Below are 21,077 nucleotides of genomic sequence, written 5' to 3' on the forward strand. Positions count from 1 at the left end.
AAGACACCCAAGAAAAAACTAAATTTCTAAGATCATACTGTTATCCTGCTATTTCAGTGGCAGCACACTGCCCATCACAATGACTTTTTTTATTTCTTCCACTTCTAAAAAAACCACCCCACACCACAGAACACCCCCCCACCGTTAGCAGCGGCACTGCCAACAAACAAGTCCCTGGAGAGCTTAAAGCCACATCACCTCCTGGGATGACATGCCTAATCTTTCACCATCAGCACTGATCAGAAAATGTACCTTCACAAAAATGTTCAGCAGCTTTGTTGGCTCAACTGTAGCTACTGCAATACTGCCCTTGCAAACACAGTCTTAGAAAACAACACCCAAAATATCCACAAAAACCGAAAAGTACCAAGCAACAAGAAAAAGACACAAAAGCAAACAGATGAAAAAACCCTACAAAAGAAAATCAAAACAACCCAAAAAAACCCCCAGCACCCTGGCAGCAGACCATCTCCTACTTCAGAAGGGCTCTGTTAAAAAAGCACACCTGTAAACATGCTTTGCTTGTATTTAATCCTGTCAAAATATGAACACATATATACATATAAAGTTTGATATAAAGTCTATTTTCCTTGTAGATCCCTACGTTTATTCAGAAAGCAGAACTGTTCTGATTGAGGAAGCTTGTTGTCCTATAAGCAAAGCAAGTTTTAACTTAACACAGGCTTTCATTGACATCGTCTTAGCCTCCCCAGGTGTTTGCTAGTATACAAAAACATGATTCCATATAAACATCAGCAGGAAGTTTAGATCGTTATATTAAGTTTATGCATTTCAGACATGTGCCAGGCACCTCCATGAACGGAAACATTTGGTACTCTATCTTTGACACAGTAAAGAAATTTTCTCAGAACATTTTCTTGCTGAAGAGTTCATTTCAAGTGGGAAATCTGCTAAGAACAGTATACAAAGAGGACTCTATTTATAACTTCAACATTAAAATCAGACAATTTAAATAGCACGTTCTTATTCAACTGACAAAATTTGGGGATTTTAATTAATTCATCATTCAGAATATCAGGACATGAACCAATTGATGGATAATGTGCTGAAGACAAGCTATTTTAAAGCTATTCTACAAAACTATGTCAACTAGCTTTGGACATGCAATTTAGGTCACAGATTATTGCTGAGGCAACAGCAGCAAGAAAGACTCTCGGCCAGCAGAATTTCCAAAGCATTTTCACATGACATGTTACCAAGCCTATGAAATACTAATTTAGATCTGTTTTATAGGCAATTAAAAAATGCCACTCTGTCCAGCATAACTGTGCAGTTGACAGCTGCACAGTTGAACTTTGATTAATCTGGAGTTCAAGAGGAAGTCAGGAAGTTAATGTAAGCAGAGCTCAAAACCACTGCCACTCCCAGTGATGGGCACTACACATTCCAGTGCCATTACTTCAGGGCTGAACTTCACCATTTACTCCGTTTTTTGGTTCCCTCCCATTCATTCACTAACCCACCACAGCACTTGCTGCTTACCTCATGAGTAGTTGTGCCTCCTTAACAGTCTATTGTTAAGGACTGTCAAAAGCTTTTGAAATTCCAAATAAATTCTATCTGATAGCACTCTGCCTGTTTTGTTGTCACAGTGAAAGAATTCAATAGATTAGCAAAGACATTTTCCTCTGAAGAAACTGTGCTAATTTACTGCTATCAAAGTACGATCTAGAGCAGATTATCTCTTCAAAAAGCAGCAGCATTTCCTCTGCCACTGAAGAAGAGTTTGATGGTAAGCAGTGCCAAACACACCTTTGGTTAAAGGCACTGAGGTTAAGTGCAAGCTTATTTTTATAGAGAGTGACTGATTTAATGTGAAACTCTGTCACTGGCTTGGATGAACAGCAAAGAATCACAAGGACAAGGGAGCAACAAACCTGTGGCCTATTCATTTACTGCATATACAGATAATCATAACCAAAGGCAAGCAGAGCACAGATAAATGTACCAAAAATTCCTTCATCTATTCAGGGACTTTAAACACCAAATAAGATAGCAGGCCAATCTGACCTGATCATCTCCTCCCCATTTTTGCAAAGCTTAAAAGATCCCCTAGTAGAGATTCTCAGTGTGAAATAACACTGGTGAAGGCTCAAAGACTAACAGGCACCAGTAAAGCTATCAAAACTATTTGTAAGCCTTTTATAGGGCTGGTTCTTTGGTATCAGATCATATCAAACTTTGTAAGTAGGTAGTATGGACAGCTCCTTACACATGCTATGGCCCAATTCCACTCTCAAATGAAAGAATTTTTCAACCTCTTAGACCAGCAGATCCCCTAAAACATTCTCCCTTACTTTAATCAAAAAAATCTGATTTTTCACTGCAGCTGCTCTGTTCAGCAAGTCTCTTATCCCTGTTTCACCAAGCTACTCTGAAGAAAATAAGATGACAGTGATACATCCCCTGTAATTGAGATATCAGAGGAAGAGAAATTGAGGCGTTTGCTGTACTCCTAAACCACACCAGACCACTTCAAATAGTAAGACTCAAGTTTCCCAGCGAGTTTTCCCTAAGGCAGCCTCAGAGCCTCACTTAGCACTGTCATAACTGAGGAAGCTTAGACCCACAGCTGTGACCTAGAAGCTTATTCAGCTACACAGTCAGTGACAGCCACTGACAAGGTATAGCACAGGCTCTGGTCGCAAGTTAAAAACTACATGGCATATCAAATATTCTGCACATTGATGCTCACATTTCCACAAGACCTCCTCTACCAGTACTTCAGAGAAAATCCTGGGTAAACGTGCTAATTTTCATTAACTAATGAGACCAGCAAAACATTTCTCTTTGATGTAATATCTCATTTTATGACATCTTATGCTTATGGTTTTATTCTTTATACACAGCTGTTCAATTTCAGAACTCAATCCTTTTGTCTCCAAACACTCCTAAAAAAAAGTCTTAAGGTGCTTTAAGTGTACTTTCAGTAAATATGGACAAGCAAGAAACACAAATATGATAAAAAGAAAATATAACAGTTCCACTGTTTTTAAAAATTCCCACACAAACCACCCTAAAATGACACTGAAGTACACCCTAAACAATTTTCTAAGATACAAAGAAGCAGCATCCCATTAATCATAAATAAAACGTTCTGCCTTAAGTCATTGAGGAATCAACACAGCATACAAAACTACCAATTCTGTTTGCAATATACTAAATTATTTTTTAAGTCATCAAGCATATGGCACTTTAAATAGACAAAGCAATTTATCTAAAAGCACAAGCATATCCCATATTTGGATCTTCAGTTTAAAGCCATTAATTTTTCTTCTTCTTATTTTATGAAAAAAAAAAGAAAGATAAAAGCAGCAAAGTTTTATAAATAATACCCCTCCTTCTCTATGCTGAATAAGTCACCAATAAGTTTCCTAAAACTAAATTTTTCTGACAACTAAAAAAAAGTTAAAAGAGATTTCTCTGCAATTACTACTACCCAGACAAGAAATTTGTCTTATTTTAATTGAAATTTAGAGACTCACAGCTTTTAAAATGAATCAGCGGCCTGCTCAGACTTTCAGTAGCAAATCATAGGAACTCCTCTCAAAATTTAACAGTTCAAGGAGCTGTTCTTGTCATCACAAGATTTGTCCATTTTGTCACTCTCAACCATGACATTTGAGTGATTCTCAACTTAATTCCATGCAAAGGCAGCGATTATAAAAGATATTTTACACGGCATTTATTTTTAAGTGGCATAAAAAAGAAAAAAATTCTTGTAAAACCCACATTTTTCACCATGGTATTTGAATATAGAAATAAAAGGAAACACAGAACTGCATTAAAAGGTTAAGCCCTAAGTGAACCCTGCCAGGCTTCTCTTCTCACTGCTTGGGTCATATTTCCCACTCCTCCATTCTGCTCCAAAAGGGGAGAGTTACAGCAGTTATGGGCAGACGTGTTTAAGAATATTTAACATCCATTTCACCTGCCATATATCCAAGAAACGAGAAAGCAGCATTTGTTACTTGAAAAGACACATAACATTTTCATACAAGCTTTACCTTATCTTTGTCTTCCACAACATCTGCCAGCACATCATCTGGGTCCAGGATTCCTCCATCTGTATACTCCAGGTGGTGAATATTTACCCAGGAAGCTGGATCCTGTAAGACAGATACAAGACTTCTTAACCTACCCTTGCATGATTTCAGTGCTAGCAGACATAGCAGTTGTGTGTCCCACTTATTTTCCACCTACTTCCCTCTATAATCACGAGGTAGAAGATTGGAGCCACTGCTCAAAATTGAAACTGAGAGCAAATGAAAACTGCAGATGAAAAACAAGGCAATACCTACAGAACACTACACAAAAAAAAAATCTTTAAAACATATATTTTGATTTCCTTATCAATCTTTATCTAATTTGAATAGTAAATTTAAAACAATAAAAAATTCTTTTTGTTTTACAATACTTTAAAGATAGAATATTTTGGTTATTATCAGCATAAACAAATACAAATATATGTATGTGTGTATATATATATATATATATATATGGATTGACATGCACCCCTCCTGACAGGTTGTGGAGAGGCATATCCATATATTTTTAGACATATAAAATACATCTATAATTTCTTTCTCTGAGGCAGATAATCCTATTGTGGCAAAAAAAAAAACGCCAATGAATAAGTAAATTCCAGTTTGCTTTCAGAAATAAATACTCTCAAATTCCAATGCAACACTGTGTACCATATTAACAGGGATCAGATTAATTCTCCAAAACTAATGCTTTCTCCATAGGTTATTAACTCCTTCAATAACCAGGAGTTCAGCCATCATTCCACTGACCCTGAAGCCAGAAGGCTCAGAGTGTACGGCTCAACAGCAAATTCTCCCTGACAGGAAATACAAAATGAGAGAGCAGAGACACAGCCTGTAGCCACTGCCCCAAACTATACCAGCTACCTGTGTACACAGCTTCCAAGTGGTATTTATGGCTGAACTGCCTTAGTTAAGACTTATCCTCCTAGGACCAGTTCTTGTGGTTTAATGAGCACATGGCAGCTCAGTGAGTCACAGTGATGTGTGTGAGTACTCTGAGCTATCAGCACTGATGAACACTGCATCTGCTACAGCAAATGAAGGAAGAAAACATGCCTGGTTAGGATTATAAAGCATATTTGAGTGCTCCATCAAATATTATGGAGAGTGGCCAGAATATGCTAAAATTAAGGGCCAGGAAAGGGGCATCCACACACATAGCTTTGAGAAATGTTTCAGAAATGGACAACCAAAGGATGACAACTGATGACCTGCAACTGAGGGTTAAGTGTAACTAGATACAGTACAGCTGTGTAACAACCACACAACTAAGCATCTAAAGTATGTCAATTTGTAACATGTCCATTTAATCTCTAATTTACCTCTTACTACAGTTATTTCATTTTGCAATGAAATCACCTGTTTGTGAAATAGCAAATGTTTGTTCATTCTAAGTATCACATGCTCAAAATTACAAAGTTTAAGAGTATCCATTAATATGCTTTTTTCCTCTGCAAAGTGATAAAGTGTGGAAAACTATTACAGCTCAAATTTCTATCTTTAGGCCCAGGGCTTAGGTTTTTTTACCATAACCATAAAACTCTAAGATGAAAAGGCAGAAAAGAAACATACCTTTATGCAATAAATAAGCACTTTAATTGAGATTATACAATTTACCTAATGCAGTTACCTTGGAAAATGAGTATTAGTTTGTCCCTAACAATAAAATTACAAAATATGATACTCTGAAACCAGAACACATCAGTAGCTACAGATGTTCCTCCTGAACCTTTTAACTAATGCAACCACAAAGCTTTTAATAGTTAACAGCATTAAAACAGCATAATTGAAAATCACTCCTGTTAACTGGACAAACTTCTGTGGCTAACCTATTTGGCTGAAGATGCATTAAAACCTGCTCTATTATGCTGCTGAAGAATTAAGAACATAGATGAAGTTTAAAAATACACAGCTGATTAGAATATTTTGCTTTCAGTGTTCACTTCTATTTGTGATTCAGTAACTGTACCAACACAGATCAGTCATTGAAACAGAAACAAAGAAAAAACAAGTGCAAAACCCTATTGTTCCAAAAGAATGATGCAAGTTGGCAGGACACAAGCTCAAGACACACAGCCACCCTAAACTACATTAAATTTAACAAATTCTTAACCCTCTTTTACTCTGGGCCACAGCAAAAACAGTAATTGAATTATTTTTATTAGTGGCAATATCAAGAGAAAATCTCTAAAAGTTTCAAAGAACAGAAGATGCCATTCCTCACCAATCTTTTGGAACAAGTGTGGCCTATGTAAGATTCTTTAAAAGAAAACAATGACAATTCACACTGAAATACAAGAGCTAAAACAGGGCAGGATTCACAGCTTGTTTTGAAGAAAAATACTTAATGGCTTAGCCACATACTGTGGCTCAGGTACACACAGTATGAACACACTACAACCTTCAGATATCAAGGACTCTCCAGTTACAATAACCACCACAGACTAGAGCAAGACTGAATGCTTGCTGCCTCAGAAACAAAAATGTGAATGGCTTCTATTAGCATATAAACTTCATCCTTGAAAGTTAAAAACCCATGCTGGGAACAGGGAGCTTTTCTTAAACTTGTTTGATGAAGCAAACAGTAACAACTGCTAGATAACCCAGCTTATCATTCACACAGTCACAAAAGTAACAATGGTTCATCTGACCAACTTGGCCATTCAAAAAGATTTTAAAGTCAGAGAACATTTCCTCTTCTTTCAATGAACTGCAAACACTGCCATGCATTGGATACAATGTATCCATACCAAAAAGACCAAAAAACCAACAACTAAAATCTATATATCCATTTCTTCTGTGTTTTCTTTGCTTGCACCAGTAGTCCAGACAGCTTCACTAAATAAAACATTAATATTTTAGAAAACTCATTACTTAAAACAACCTATTAACTGTTGTCCTCTTATTGCAAAGGTTCCCGTACCTTCTTGGTGATTTCTCATGGCCATCTCCTTGCAGCACTGACTCCTTCTTCACAGCACAACCAACAAACTCCATCTCTCTTCACTGCACAACCAACAAACTGCAACTCTTTTGCAGCACTCGTCTTCTTATTGGACACAGCTGTGGCCTGTTAAGGGCAGGCCTGTTCCTAATCTTTGGTAATTAGCACAGCTGCAACTCCTCAGGTGTGAGACTACCTTCTGCACTATTTTCTTACATGCTATCCCTCCACAATTAACCACCAGCAGACATAAAAGTTGAGTATCCAAAATTCCAAACAGCACCGCATCCACATGCATAAGCACAAACTCACATTTTGCACGTTATTTAGAGCTCAAGAGGAGTAAAACAGGTCCAAAATATAACCATGGTACACCCAAGAATCATTATCAGAGAAAGTGAAACTTGCTCAGGAAAAGGACTGTTGTATTTTAAGGTTCTTATGATTTACTATGATAGAACAATCAAAAGGGGCATCAAGAACACTTCAAGTTTCCATGTGTTTTAGAACTCCTAGGCAGGAGATAGATAGATAGATTTCCTTTCTAAAGTAACAGAGTAACTTTATAGTTCATAAAGTATATGAGTGAAAGCCTTGCAAAACATCTTGCTGATTCTACAGTGTCTCCTGAATGGTCCGAGTCAGAACCCCGTAACAGAGATGACAGGCTGTGCAAAGGTCAGTGCCAGACAGCTTCAACAAAATAACACTTCTCACCTGCTGAAAGCAGCAAATGCTGGATAACACCCCATTTTTGATCAGGGAAGAGATTGATTAAGAGCATACTTACTTAGCAGGTACTTACTGAGAACCTATGAATTATAAAGGAAAATAAGTCTAACAACTGTATTCTAAAATACTAGGACAAGTTTTGGGGTGGTTTTTTAGATGATTGATTGTTACTTCTCTAAGTTTTTTTAGCTTGAGATTGAAATTTTATTCTAATGAATGACAGTGTCTAGAATGATTCTTCACTGTATCTTTTTAGTCATCATCATTAAAACTTGATATGCTTAAAAAGAATTACTTAAGTTTTGAAAAATAAAAAAACTCTTGTAAAAATAAAACACTAATAGAGCCTGGAAGCTCTGGGCAGCAATCAGGTATGATTACCTGAATCTATTTGTGCTCCTAAACTCTCTCCTGTTAGGAAGTTCATCTTGAAGAAAACAAACTATGGTTCCAAAAAATCCTAGCATCACAAGTGGGGAGAAGCTGTCTTACTGCCCAGTACATAGCCCCTAGGCAGAAATTCAGCTGAGGTACAAACTTGTAACAATCTACATAAAGAAGACATATGACTAAGTTACCTGGTATAATTCATAACAGCACTTGGCAAATGAATATTGAACAGTTACTCTGATGTGCATTTTACCTTAGGGTGCAAGTCATGTTTGCGTTTAACATCAAGCCACTTAAAAGCTGTTTATCATCATTTCCTTTATGTGTGGGAGAACACTTGAGGAATTACTATGCAAATATTTACCAAATGTTAAATTAAAGCCAGGTCACACAAATGCACAAGTGCAATGTAGGCAGAGAAGTGACATAAATTTTAAAAAATGGGCTTGACATTCATTTTGTCACAGAATTCTGACTTAGCTGTTGTCACCTAATACAACACCATCACTGTTCAAATAGTGTAAAACAGGTTCAAGAATTCTACACATTTATTTTCAGTCAACATATTCACTCAAATGAAAAACCAATCCATTTATAATTGAAGCACTCTCATTTATTGTTAGCTTTTAAAATAAATCAATAAATCCACATTTTTTTGTATCAGAAAGCTGGACTGCATTCTTGATTATTTTTGTTCCCAACTCCAATAGAAAAGTATCAGTCTCCTTTTCTGAAAGCTAAGCAATGTAGCTGATATATGTTAGAATCCACACTGGGTATTTCTGACTGTTAATGAACAAGAGAATCCAAACAAGTTTAAATATGTTCCAGCTGACCATCAATAAAATAAACACCACCACTTAATGATTTCACAATTAATTATTGTTTGATGCTGTATTTTGTTCCACTGCGCAGAACGCATAAAATTAATAGCAAACCCTCTACTGGAATTTTTAATTAAATATAGTAACAATGGGATGCACTTAAAAAAATCAGAAATAGGACTGACTTAAAATTGCTCCTTGCGCTGGTATTTCTGAAGTACCTCCACATCAATGCTCCACTAGAGCAAACAGACTCCAATGCAATACAGCATTAAATTGGAAATCATATATGTCTGTTCCACATACATAACAAGGGAATAAATGTTAGGCCAAACTTGGCGGAAGGAGAGGCCTCTGGTCATATTGTTTTCTGCGACTTAGACAGTAAAAGTAAAACTAAAAATCCCATAATCATAAAATATTTTCTGATAAAGAGATATTTTAGGTTAAGGTCAGTAAAAGAGGTCTTCTACCCCTTATCATTTTTCAATTCTAAATTGTAATGTGATGCATTACCTCAATATACTAAGTAGTATTTAATGATTTCTATAAGCATTTTAAGGGTACACAGTGTAACCTCATTACACAGAGCCAAACAGCACTAAGTATTCGTTACTCTCAGACCACAGCTTGGGGAGCAGAGCACAAAAAGCAGCTAGGAGAGGAACATATGGATGAGATTGTTCACAGCCTCAAACCTGATCTCAAAATCCTTCTCAAAGTTTATCACCGAATTAGACGAGCCTTAAGCCACCTCCAAACAAGCCTGAAATGGTACTTTATTCAAATTTCATCTCAACTGCCACCAACAGGGATGTCATCTTCAACTGTAGTAGAGATGGGGCTCTGTTTTTACAGTGATATGAATACTGAGTTTCCAAAATCAAGAACGGATCACAAAGTAAACATTGCGCACTACAGACTATCACAGTCTGGAGCTGAACAGTTAGAACTCAGCAACAACATAACATGCATGCATTGATGTCCTTGTATAGCCTAAGACAAACCCAAAGGAAAAAACCAAACGCCCCAATATGCATCACACCCCATCCTTACAGCAGGCAAACAACCACCACTTCTACTCTCTTCATATGTACAAATGTAGAATTGTATCACTGCATACAAAATTGTAGGTTACAGACATAATTTTATGGAATAAAAGGAGCCACAAGAAGTTTCTGTAAGAATCAAAGATGAACAGCTATCTGCACAAGAGATTAAGTCCATTCCAGACATTACTGAATGCAGCAATTCCTGGCACAGACCTGACCTGAATAAGCCTCCCTATATGATGTCCATGAGTATACATCATACCCACATATATATATTTACACACACACTTGGAACTGAGTACAAATTGGGTCTCCTTTTCACAAACTTCGAAAAATAGTCATAAAGTAATATTTAGGTTTCATTGCTCAGGAAGCTTCCAGAGTTTAGTTTACATTACACATAACAGAGGACGTTACAAGCTGATATTTTTAGGTCTCACTGTTGAAAAAATAGATTCTTACCTCTAATTAATTACATTGTCTTTATAGCATAACATTAACCAACACATTTTTAACCCTTTCCAGTTAGAAATTCAAAAGCAGTAGAAATCTTTAAGATAATACAAGGAAGAGAAACATGCTACAACACAGTGAGATAGTAAAAAAAAATTCCTCATGTATTTCATAGTGCTATTGTTTTCCTTCACCAACACTCTGACTCTGCTTGTATTAGAAGCGAAAATGCTGCAAGATACTAGAGAGAAGATAAAACTTCTTTATAGCCTTCTACCAGCTGGAGTGACACATCTTCTCTCAAGTTATTAATATTAAAGAAAGATCTCTACTGAGTGAGCTCAAGGACAAATTATAACTGAGGCAAGGGCAAAGGACAAGGTAGTCTGCTCTGAGAGAAACTACTTTTAAGCATCCAGAAATAAAGCTAGAGAAAACACAGAAGGCCATACAGCAGAAATAGTCTTAGAAAGGTGACTGTAAGGGATGCTTCCTAATCTGTCCTCCAGATGAAATAAAGTACTATAAAAATAAAGCTGCACAGGAAAGATCTTCCGAGAGGAATTCACCCTTAACTGGAGGGGAGATGGGGAACAGAAAGAAGTTCACTGCAAGCAATCAAACTTGTGAGTACATGGAAGACAAAGCTCTTCCCTTTTCACAATAAATTTAGCAGGTCTAACTAGCTTTCAAACCTCATGCCAAAACATGATCACAAGAGGTAACGCCAGTCTAAGTTGTTATTCCCATGATGCTTTGCTTCTGACCAAAGCACACATTTTGATTTTTTTAGATCGGTTAGGAAGTTTTCTTCACACAGTAAGATAACACAGCAGAAGTTTTACTCCTAAAGGAATGAATTAAATATTCAAGTATGAGGTGAAATAAAGATTATTTTCTTCAAAAAAACCCAGTTTCTCCTACTATTTAGAAGGATCTCTTTTCGAACTATAGTGGAGGAAACTATTCCCTATAAACAAGCTATTTAAAAAATTAAATCTCATTCTATGTATTTTCACACATACTAAATTTTTGTTCAGAGTCATTCATTTTATCTATTAATACTAGTTGTGGAAAATATAATCTTCCCTCAAGCACTTCTTTTTTCCAATCATGATGAGATGTGATATAGCCAAATGGTAGAAAGTAGAAAAGGAGTTCTGAAAACACAATAATTTACATAAGATCACTTTAAATATTCAATTTTTAAAGTTTCTGTCTTTGAAGGCACTAAAAACCTGATGTCAAAAGGGGAACTAATCAGATTGGGTCAGCAGAGAAACATTCATCTTTGTCAGAAACATTGAGTTTATCTTAGAGCACTTATAGTTTTTGCACAGTCTGGTCCACACTGCCTTCCTGGCCCTTAAGGATGGCAAGAGCACAAAACAGACAACCAAACAACTCATGCATGAAGCCAGTGGACTACCACAAATTTGTGACAAAAGCAATCTGTTACCAATCCTGAAAAAAGCAGAAAAATCTTCTCTTGCTCTTCCCAGGCACAGTGAACAACTAAAAAGCACAGCTTCCTTTTAGTTTTTGAAATGAGGCCTAACACAGCACAAGTACAGCTCACCACTAGCTTCATCATTGATATGCTAAATGGTCCAAAATACCATTAGCCAATCCCTAGTCACCAGAGCGACACAGAATATTTCTTCATCTTTAGCCATCTTCAAATTATTATGCTCTGAGAAATTAACAGGACCAAGTATCACCATAACTAGAAGTCAAAACAGAACAGCAACAATTGATGATCACTTCTTTCTGTCTTCATCTGTTCTCTTCACACCACCATATACCAAACTTCATTTTGGAGGTATAAAACTGATCCTTTTTGCACTTTTTCCTTCTGATTCATTTTCATGTACAGTTAACACATTGTTTTCCCTGGGAAGACAGAAACTCAAACAGGTACTGGTTATAAGAGCCACCTCGTTACAGCAGGATGGGCTTAGACATCTAACAGAGAGCTCTCAAGTCAAGATGTGAGCTACAAGGAACCTGGTACACAGGTTATATACACAGTTGCATCTGTTAAAAATGTCCCAGATTACACTTGAAGATAAAGATCCTGACCTGAGACCCCAGTAGACAAACCACAGAACATGAATACAGCGGAAGTTCTTCACACAGGCTATAAAAACAAGGGGAGCACAGTGAAAAGGACCCTCCCACTTGAGTCACTTGATACTTGCATACTGCAAGTCACAGGAGAAGGAAGGACAGTGAGTCTCTTCTGGCTCTCAGAGATAGTTTTGGCAAAGAGGGAACTAGAGGATTTCTTGTCCTTTAGCCATCTTTAAATTATTATGTTTTGAGAAATGACTAGGACTATGTACTAATAATAAAGTCTTCATTTTCCACAAGGCAGAGAAGGTACTTCACTGTAATCAGAAAGGAAAACAAAGAGAGAGTTAGCTTATCCTGACAGTTGAATATGCAGGAGGGAAAAATACCTATCTCCCATATTCAGTCTGAGGAAGAAAACAGAAAAAGCTGCTCCTAATCTCCCTATCATGGAATTCTGTTTGTCAGAATCTAAAAAGATTTATATATCTGTACTCTGACAAACAGATGATTTCAATTGACACTCCAACTTGTCCTTGACTTGCAGCACTAGAACCCTTCAAAAATAAGAGCATTCTTATTTTACACTGAATCTGAATGAAAAAACACTCTCTGAACATAGCTGTCTGAATATTACCCGAATAAAGCAGGATGCAGAGAATATATCAGCAGAGGATCCCATAGCCCACCTTTACATTACACTCCAACATTTAAGAAGACCATATAAGCCTGTTTTAGCTTTACTAAGAAAACTGGAGATACACATGTAGACAGAGGTCTACACACTGCACTTGTAACAACCAGCCAAAACCTCCCCTTCAAAGCCTCAGTTAAAAGTGGAGCACACTGTATGCCAGGCACTGAATCCAAGACAACTACACAAATGTAAGCATATAAGTACAAACTGATCTTCAGTTATCAACTAAGAATATCCTTTAGCTTTTCAAGTCCATTAGATTAGACAGTTTCAACAATGCAGAAACACAGAAGACTCAACCTTGTGCAAATTAACACAAAAATTCCAGAACAAAGCACCTCTAGACAAACCTACAAGATTTGAGGGCTTACCTTTCATAACCGAAGTCCTCCATGTCAAATGTGATCTACAATATTCAGAGTAGTATTGTTATGTTAATAAGCAAACTGCTTCTCAGCTCCAGGCACCTGGTGAGTAATTAATTAGCACTGCATCTGGCTTTTTGTTTGATTGCCTAAAGGTAACACTGGGGGGGCTTAAAGACCACAGCCATGATTTCTTAAAATTCAACATTAAGTGGGCAGACAGAACTATAAAGTTATTCCTTCAAACCTCATTTTTCACATAAAAATGAGAAGGGGAAAAAAAAAGTAAGAAAGGCATGTGTGTACAAGCAGCGTATTTCAGAAGTGAAGTCCAGGTTAAGTGAGTGAACAATGCTGTTATTCTGCCAACAAAAACTGATAATCCTTTAAATTCAAATCATTCAGAACAGCTACAGATAGAAACAAGGCTGGCTGCAAATTAACATAATTCAAGTCTGTAACAAACTCAGCACTGAAGGATACCAGATCTTCAACAAAAAATGATAAATGATTCGCATCTCCAAGGGCAGCCAGCACTTCAGCACTGCATCTAGAAACCATCTAAGATTGTTTTATTTACAACTGTTGGGCCTTTCTTTGATAAAGTGATTAATGCATTTGCAGTTGACACAGGACTGCTTATCAGAAGCAGCTGAGAGCTTCAAAGATGAGATTGAGTAACACCAGACTCTAAACAAAACTGAATACAAATGCTTGTTAGACAATGCAGACCAAGCATGCTGGAATCCTGTCAAACTTTTAACATAAACTGAGCTTTAGATAAAGGTCAAGTGAGAAAATAATTGCAGTAAACTATAGGAGCATATCCTTAATTCCTCACAGAAAGCCATTGGGTATTTTCAGGAATTCCACAGAGAACGGCAAGACTTTTCCGCTGGAGTACCACCCTATTTCCTGCATGAGTCAATCACCAACCAGAGACTGGGGAGGAATTTTGCCAAAGACTGCCAGATTTGTAGTGTCAGTAGGAGGAGTCAGACTACCACTCCCTTCTCACACATCCAAAGCTGTTCCATTTCAGAAATGCCACTAATTCTCACTGGTACCACTGCCCATATCAACATCAACTCTCCCCATGGTACCTCCTAGCAGGCTCAGCTCACTGGTGTCCTTATAGAGGAGTTAAGTGTGAACCAAGGCTCTCTTTGCTCACTCAGAGAAAATACATAACTTTTCACAGTACATTCACTGACTGTCTTCCAAAACCAAGCCATAAGGAACAATCATAGATCCAGTGCTGTAAAGATGCTGAGACAGCCAGGGTAGTGTTAAATTTTCAAAGCATTAGAAGATGTAAGTAAGTGAGGGAGAAGTAAGTTACAAATGAAAACAAAAAGGGAAAAAAAAAAAAGAAAAATTGTAAAGGGTGGTAGTGAAAAGTAATAGACTCAAAATTGGTTGTGCAGGGAGGGAAACAGAGGAGTTAACTGTACAGGTGTTGGAGCAAGGTTTGCAGATCTGTAGTAGAGGATGCTGTAACCTATTTCCATCTCATGTGAAACACTAAATGAACCAGATTCTCTCTTCCCTTTACTTCTCAGGAGAAAACACAATTGGGTCAATAATATTCTGAAGGCACAACTAACAGTCAACCACTGCCTAACTCCATAAAGCCTAGTCAGCCTCAGTGGTTCTGACTATTGTTTGAAAGAAAATAATCTGGAAGTTTAAGAAATAATATAAATATTTAGCAGTTCAATATTACACTGTGGGGATTATTATACAACCTGCCATATTTTGTGCTGTATTAATAAAATTCATATTATCACAGTACAACATGGGTAAGTTTTAGTATTTGACTTCCAAGATAAAGCAAATATAACCTGGTAAACAGCTGAAACAACCTCTACCTTTAAAAATATTGCCAAAGCCAAGTGATGGAACTGGATGAAACGCAAACAAGGCTTCTGAGAACAACTTCCACCTTCACCTGACTGATATACAGAACATGCCAGAATAATTACATCATCAACACTAAATGCCATATGCCTAACCTCAACGCATGAAGGGGATTTTGGCCAGATAAAAAACAGTGAAGAGAGTGAGATTATCCACTTTTTCATTGAAATTTAATACTACTAATTAAGGGTGCATAAGGGTTTGCCCTGCCCTTATCCCAAAGGGCTGCTTTCTTCTGGTATTGTAAGTGTCTTCAGGAAAACAGAATCACACGAGCTGGGAAGAAACATCTTCACAGGTTTCAGAGGAAGAAAGAAGGCAGCACCAAAAAGTTACTGCAAAACAACTGACAGGTAGGTCTAAGTAGGTCAAGTACAACATTTAGCCCAAATGTGAAAAATGACACCCGAGGCACATGTTACTGTTTGGTAGCAACTTTCTCCAGCCCATAGGTTGCAAGGGGGCCACATGGAAAAAAACCCTCCTTACAGAAGTTTAATACAGCCAGTACAACCCCACAATAGAGTAAAAATGAAAACAGCTGGTAAGCAAACTTTTTTAAATGCTGTACTTGCATATATTTTGCATCCATCCTGAGATGCCATTACAACCTTCATTTTCATTTGCAGCTTGATGCCATCCATCATTGATGATGAGGCCAAGTTACTTTTCAGTCAGCTACCTCATTCATTCTCTTTGGGCTCCAGAACTGTACCCACATACATTAACTCCACATATTATGCCATGCTCAAGCACCAGCAGAAATAAGAAATAAAATAAAACTATACTGAAAATGCCTACAGCTAAGTGGACATAATATAGCCATTACTCACAAGAATGCTCAACCCTAAGCATGTTATAGGAACATTTTGCCACAATGCACTGTCAATAGGACTTGCAGAGTAACAGCCCCCTGCTCAGTCAGGGATGATCAGACCTGGCTCCCAACTCTCACACACAAAAACAGGTAGAGAGCTGGTTGGTGACAAGTTCGGCCACAAGATGCTGAAAGCTTTTCAGCAAAGTAATTTGATCTATTTCCACTAAATTTTATCACCATATGCAGTGCCTGAAAAGGAAACCAGCATATACAATGAAGCAGTTCATTCACTTATTTAAATGGTTACTAAGGACATTGCCAATGTCAGTTAATAAAAAAAAATATAACATCAGAATTTACTGGTCTAATGCTCACAAAGTAAGTGATTTGGACTCCTACAGAACCTGCAACAGTTTTGGCTGCATTATTAAAAAGGTATCTCTTACACTAACTATGACTTCAGGTTCAAAAACAAAAACACACAGAAAACTCCAAGAAAAACAGCCTGAAAATCCATTAAGTCTGCTTCAGCTTACAACACTATTTAAGAGTTTGATCATTAAACTGTAACTTGTATCTTTCACTATGAACTCAAGCATCATGAAAATACATGATTCAACCTCACCACTCACAAGTTAAATCTAGCTTTTTTCCTCTCAGTCAAAAGAAACTCCATTCCACAAAGCCTCCTTCATAAAACTTATTCTTGCCAGATTGCAGAATAGTATTTTTTCAGTAACAAGAACCACTAGCATGAAACTTATCACACATAAGATGTTTCAAAACTGAAGCAACAACATTTTGCAGAATGTTAATAGTCCACTACAATCTATTTCAAAACTACTTTGGTCTGCACCACAGCATGTGGAACTAAGACCCTCACCGTCAAGTCTGCTTATGAACATCATCATCCTGGATTTTGCTACATGATCAAGCTGGGTTTTTTCTACTCTAAAATCCATACTGATAAGCCAAATAGTTAATCTCTAAACAAACAATGCATAAAAGGGATCATTTCAAACCAGAAAAATGGAAGACACTTATAATCACCACAGCATTCACATTTGAATGACAGCTAAACATAAAGACACATCAAGCATTCAGCCATCTGGAAAGAAGATTTTTTTTTCATATTGTCTATTCTCAAAGCCTTAAGGCAAGAGTCAGAGGTTGACCAAGACTTCCATTTAGTGAGATGCTCATTTCCCATCTCCAGCCATTAACAAACTGCGCTACAAACAATAAGCCAGACCCCTCCACTTTCACTGCATTCAAAGACAGTTGTGTCACACCAGGACAAATAATGTGTGCATACTGCCAGATGTACTTTATATTTGGAACATAGAAAGTTACCAAAAAATCTACCTAGTGTTTTCCTAGTGTCTTTGAATACAGCTTATTTAATAAAATGACTATATCAATTAAGATGTTTTGTTACACTACACAAGAAAGAATATGATACATATATAACTGCAAAACTCCTGATACATAAATAAAAAGAACGAAAGTATGTATTCAGACACTATTAAGAGTTAAATGGTAGTGAATATTGCTGCAACAAAATAAACAAAAACAATCACACTGCAAGCACGGCTACCAGAGACCCGAAGTGACCAGAGGAAAATGCAGTACAGCTTTAGCATTACATTTTTAATAATACATGAAAGGCCTAATAAGAAAAAAGCACCCTGAATGTACAAACACAAACAATCTACTCCTTTCACATTCTCACTTGCAGCAATTACTTCCCCACAACACACAAAATTCAATTTAAACGGAAAACTACCTAAACCAGCATTTGCCAGACTCAGGGTATCAAGGTAACAGTAATCAAGGAAGAAAACACCCTTAGAAGTAATATATTTAAAATGCACAGGTCCTGAGTGTTCTTCTAAGCATTTATGAGATGTGAGTTTTTAGAGTAAAAATTAAGAATTCATTTTGCTCTTCAGGAAGTCAGTGAACTGGTTTCCATGAGGATTTCTCATGTAAAGTTAGTACCTCCCATCAGTCAGCAGCTGAATGAGAGCTATCCAAATAACTGCTCCTGAAACATTAATACACAAGTCTTCCCTGGATTTTTACATGCAAATTTTCTTGCCTCACAGAGAAGAGTCATAATTTATCATTGAAAAATCCTAACATTAAATTATTTTTTTCCACACACATGTACTTTTTTTCCTCAAAAAAAAAAAAAGCATCTCCCTTTTTTTATTGCAATCTAAACAACACCTGCATCATGACTACTACTATGCAAATGCTAGTCTTTATGTGCAATATTGAAATGTCAATGAACCTTCTCCTTTCTGTCACCCAAAACAACTATTTCAGGTTTCCAGCTCTTCAGGGAGTTTTCTTTTTGTATCTCATAATGCCAGGAACTCCTGAAACATTTGTTCAGGATACATTTATTACAGCCAGCAGGGGAAAATTAACTGTGAATTGGCAGCAGCTTGGTTTTTCAAACCAGCCTAATTCTGTAGAGGCTGAGCATGCTAACTCTCATCAGTCCTTGAAAAATTTCACCAAGTTCCTCCACCCTAAAAAAACATGGAAAAATCCAATTGAAGAGAGCAATTGCCTCTCCAATGTCCCATTCTTTGAGCAGATAAAGAACGGGTTGAGAGGCATCAGTAACAGAAGATGACAGTAAAATTTCCAACATTACTAACAAAAAAAAATATCTGCTAAATAAGGCAACTGTGAGAAACAGACTTTCAAAAAATATGCAAATTAAACAAATTTTATATATTAGTACACTGTTGTAACCCATTCTATAGAACAGAGAGGGTCAGGGGGGCAACCTGGAGAAAACACTGAATTTCTACAGAAATTGCAGTAGAGTGAGTAACCTAAAGAAAATACCATTAAAACTAGAGTCAAAGCAAAGTATTATACATTTTTGACACACCAGAACAGACCAGATATTTCCATAAATCAACTTCTACTCAGTAGTAAATAAACTACCTTGTAAAAATAAGCTAATAAATTGCTGACAACCCCCTACTGCAGACAATTATTTTATTTTTTCAAAAACATCATTATACCTTAAAAATCATTGTTACTGCAAATAACTTTTTAACTCAGTCGGAGTAGAAAGAACATAATTTGGAGGCAAACAGCATTTCACAGAGCTCCCAATATATAAACATTTGATTGATGTATTCAATATTTCCCTCTTTTTTTTTTTCCTGCAAGCTTAACAAGTACTGCACTTTTTTTTTTTCTTCTAAAAGCAAGCCCTCTGGAGTCTTTACTCAGCAAAATTCCTGTATGACTTCTGGCTTCCATACAGGCTTTCAAGTAGACTAACCCACAGTCCAAATATAAAACCAAGATAATGAAAAAAACTTCCTTAGAGAAATAACTTAAGCAGGAAATGGAAGACTTTGGGAGTATCTATTTCAAAAATAGAAGGTTGTTTCAGTTTAAAAAAATGTACAGGTGAGATGCAGCACCACCACCCAATTTACTGATGAAGTATGACACAAGCTAGAGGAAGCCATTTGGTTTGGCCCGGGATAGAGTGAGGCACAGTTTTCACTGCACAGCTGCAAGGCTCCAACTACTTGTGAAAGAAAAAGGCTACAATGAGCCATTCTAGACTGAAACTGCTGCAAAACAGCCACATTGCCTCAGTCAGATTTGCAGAACCCCTGAATTACTTCTATTTCTAGAAAAGCTGCAGACACACTGTCACAAGTAGCTTTCTTTATTGCTTACCCTACTCAGGCACCATTGTATTTCTGTCCTGCCCTTGTTGCGTTTAATATCTAGGACTGATCAAAAAAATTCTGAGATGAAACTTCTCCATGAAAATCCTTACTGAAATAGTTAAGAAAGCCTTATAGAAAAAGTTGCAGCTGGAAGAGAGAATTTTAATAGTTGTTCAACCAGGAATCCATAGGAAGGCTGCTCTGCAAGGAGCTGCAGGGTGAGATGGCACATGGAATTCTGACAAGCTCTGCCAGAAGAAGTTAGTTAAGCAGAGTTCTAGGCCACATTCTATCTTCTTTGTTCATGAAACTCATCGCTTACAAAGGGTCTGTATCCCAAGCAGCCTGCAGCCAACACTACCAATATGAGCAAAGCCTTTAGAGCTTCAAATTTGTAGTCTGGTTACACTTCTGGCTTGTGGTCAGAAATAAAAACTGCCAAGCAGAGCATGTCAGTGGAAATCTTTCTGACACTCAACATACTACCCACCAACAGAGTATCACAGAGGATTTAAAAATTATCATCATCATCATTTTAGGCAAACTGCACCACAATGAATTGCATTCAACAAAAAAATGCCCAACCTACACAAACTGACGTGAACAGTGCCTACATTTAGCAGTAATAAAACTCTTTAAAATATTGAAAAACCATGGAATTATCCTCAGATATTCACAATGAAATTCTGGTCTTATCACCATTAATGACATCCAGCATTGCAAGACTAAAAAAAAAATAAACAAAGGCTAGCAAACACTAAATGGCCTCAAAACCTGTAGTTGGAAGAGAAACATAAATAGGGAACTATTTTACTATGGACATCACCAAAACTTATAAAGACACACTGAAGTCTGCCTGTCCCCCTGGCACACCAGCCAAGAGGACAAGCTACAGAGTAGGTACAAAAAAATAACCCTTAATTGTAAAATGGCCTACAAATGGGTGCTCCAGGGTTTGGATACAGAATAAATACAGCATATACACAGGATATGTATGTAACAAATATATCATATACACAGG

At 37.0% G+C, this 21,077-nt stretch overlaps 1 protein-coding gene across 3 annotated transcripts in view; it reads right to left on the bottom strand.

The window, feature by feature from the left end:
• Window positions 1–21,077, bottom strand: part of PARD3B (par-3 family cell polarity regulator beta) — a 391,325-nt gene that overhangs the window by 361,877 nt on the left and 8,371 nt on the right. For all 3 annotated transcript variants that reach the window (XM_058028158.1, XM_058028157.1, XM_058028156.1), the window contains exon 2: window positions 4,029–4,130. In XM_058028158.1, the coding sequence (XP_057884141.1) occupies window positions 4,029–4,130 (102 nt within the window). The remainder of the gene's footprint in view (window positions 1–4,028; window positions 4,131–21,077) is intronic.

The sequence above is a fragment of the Melospiza georgiana genome, chromosome 7 (assembly GCF_028018845.1).
Source record: "Melospiza georgiana isolate bMelGeo1 chromosome 7, bMelGeo1.pri, whole genome shotgun sequence".
NCBI lineage: Eukaryota > Metazoa > Chordata > Aves > Passeriformes > Passerellidae > Melospiza > Melospiza georgiana.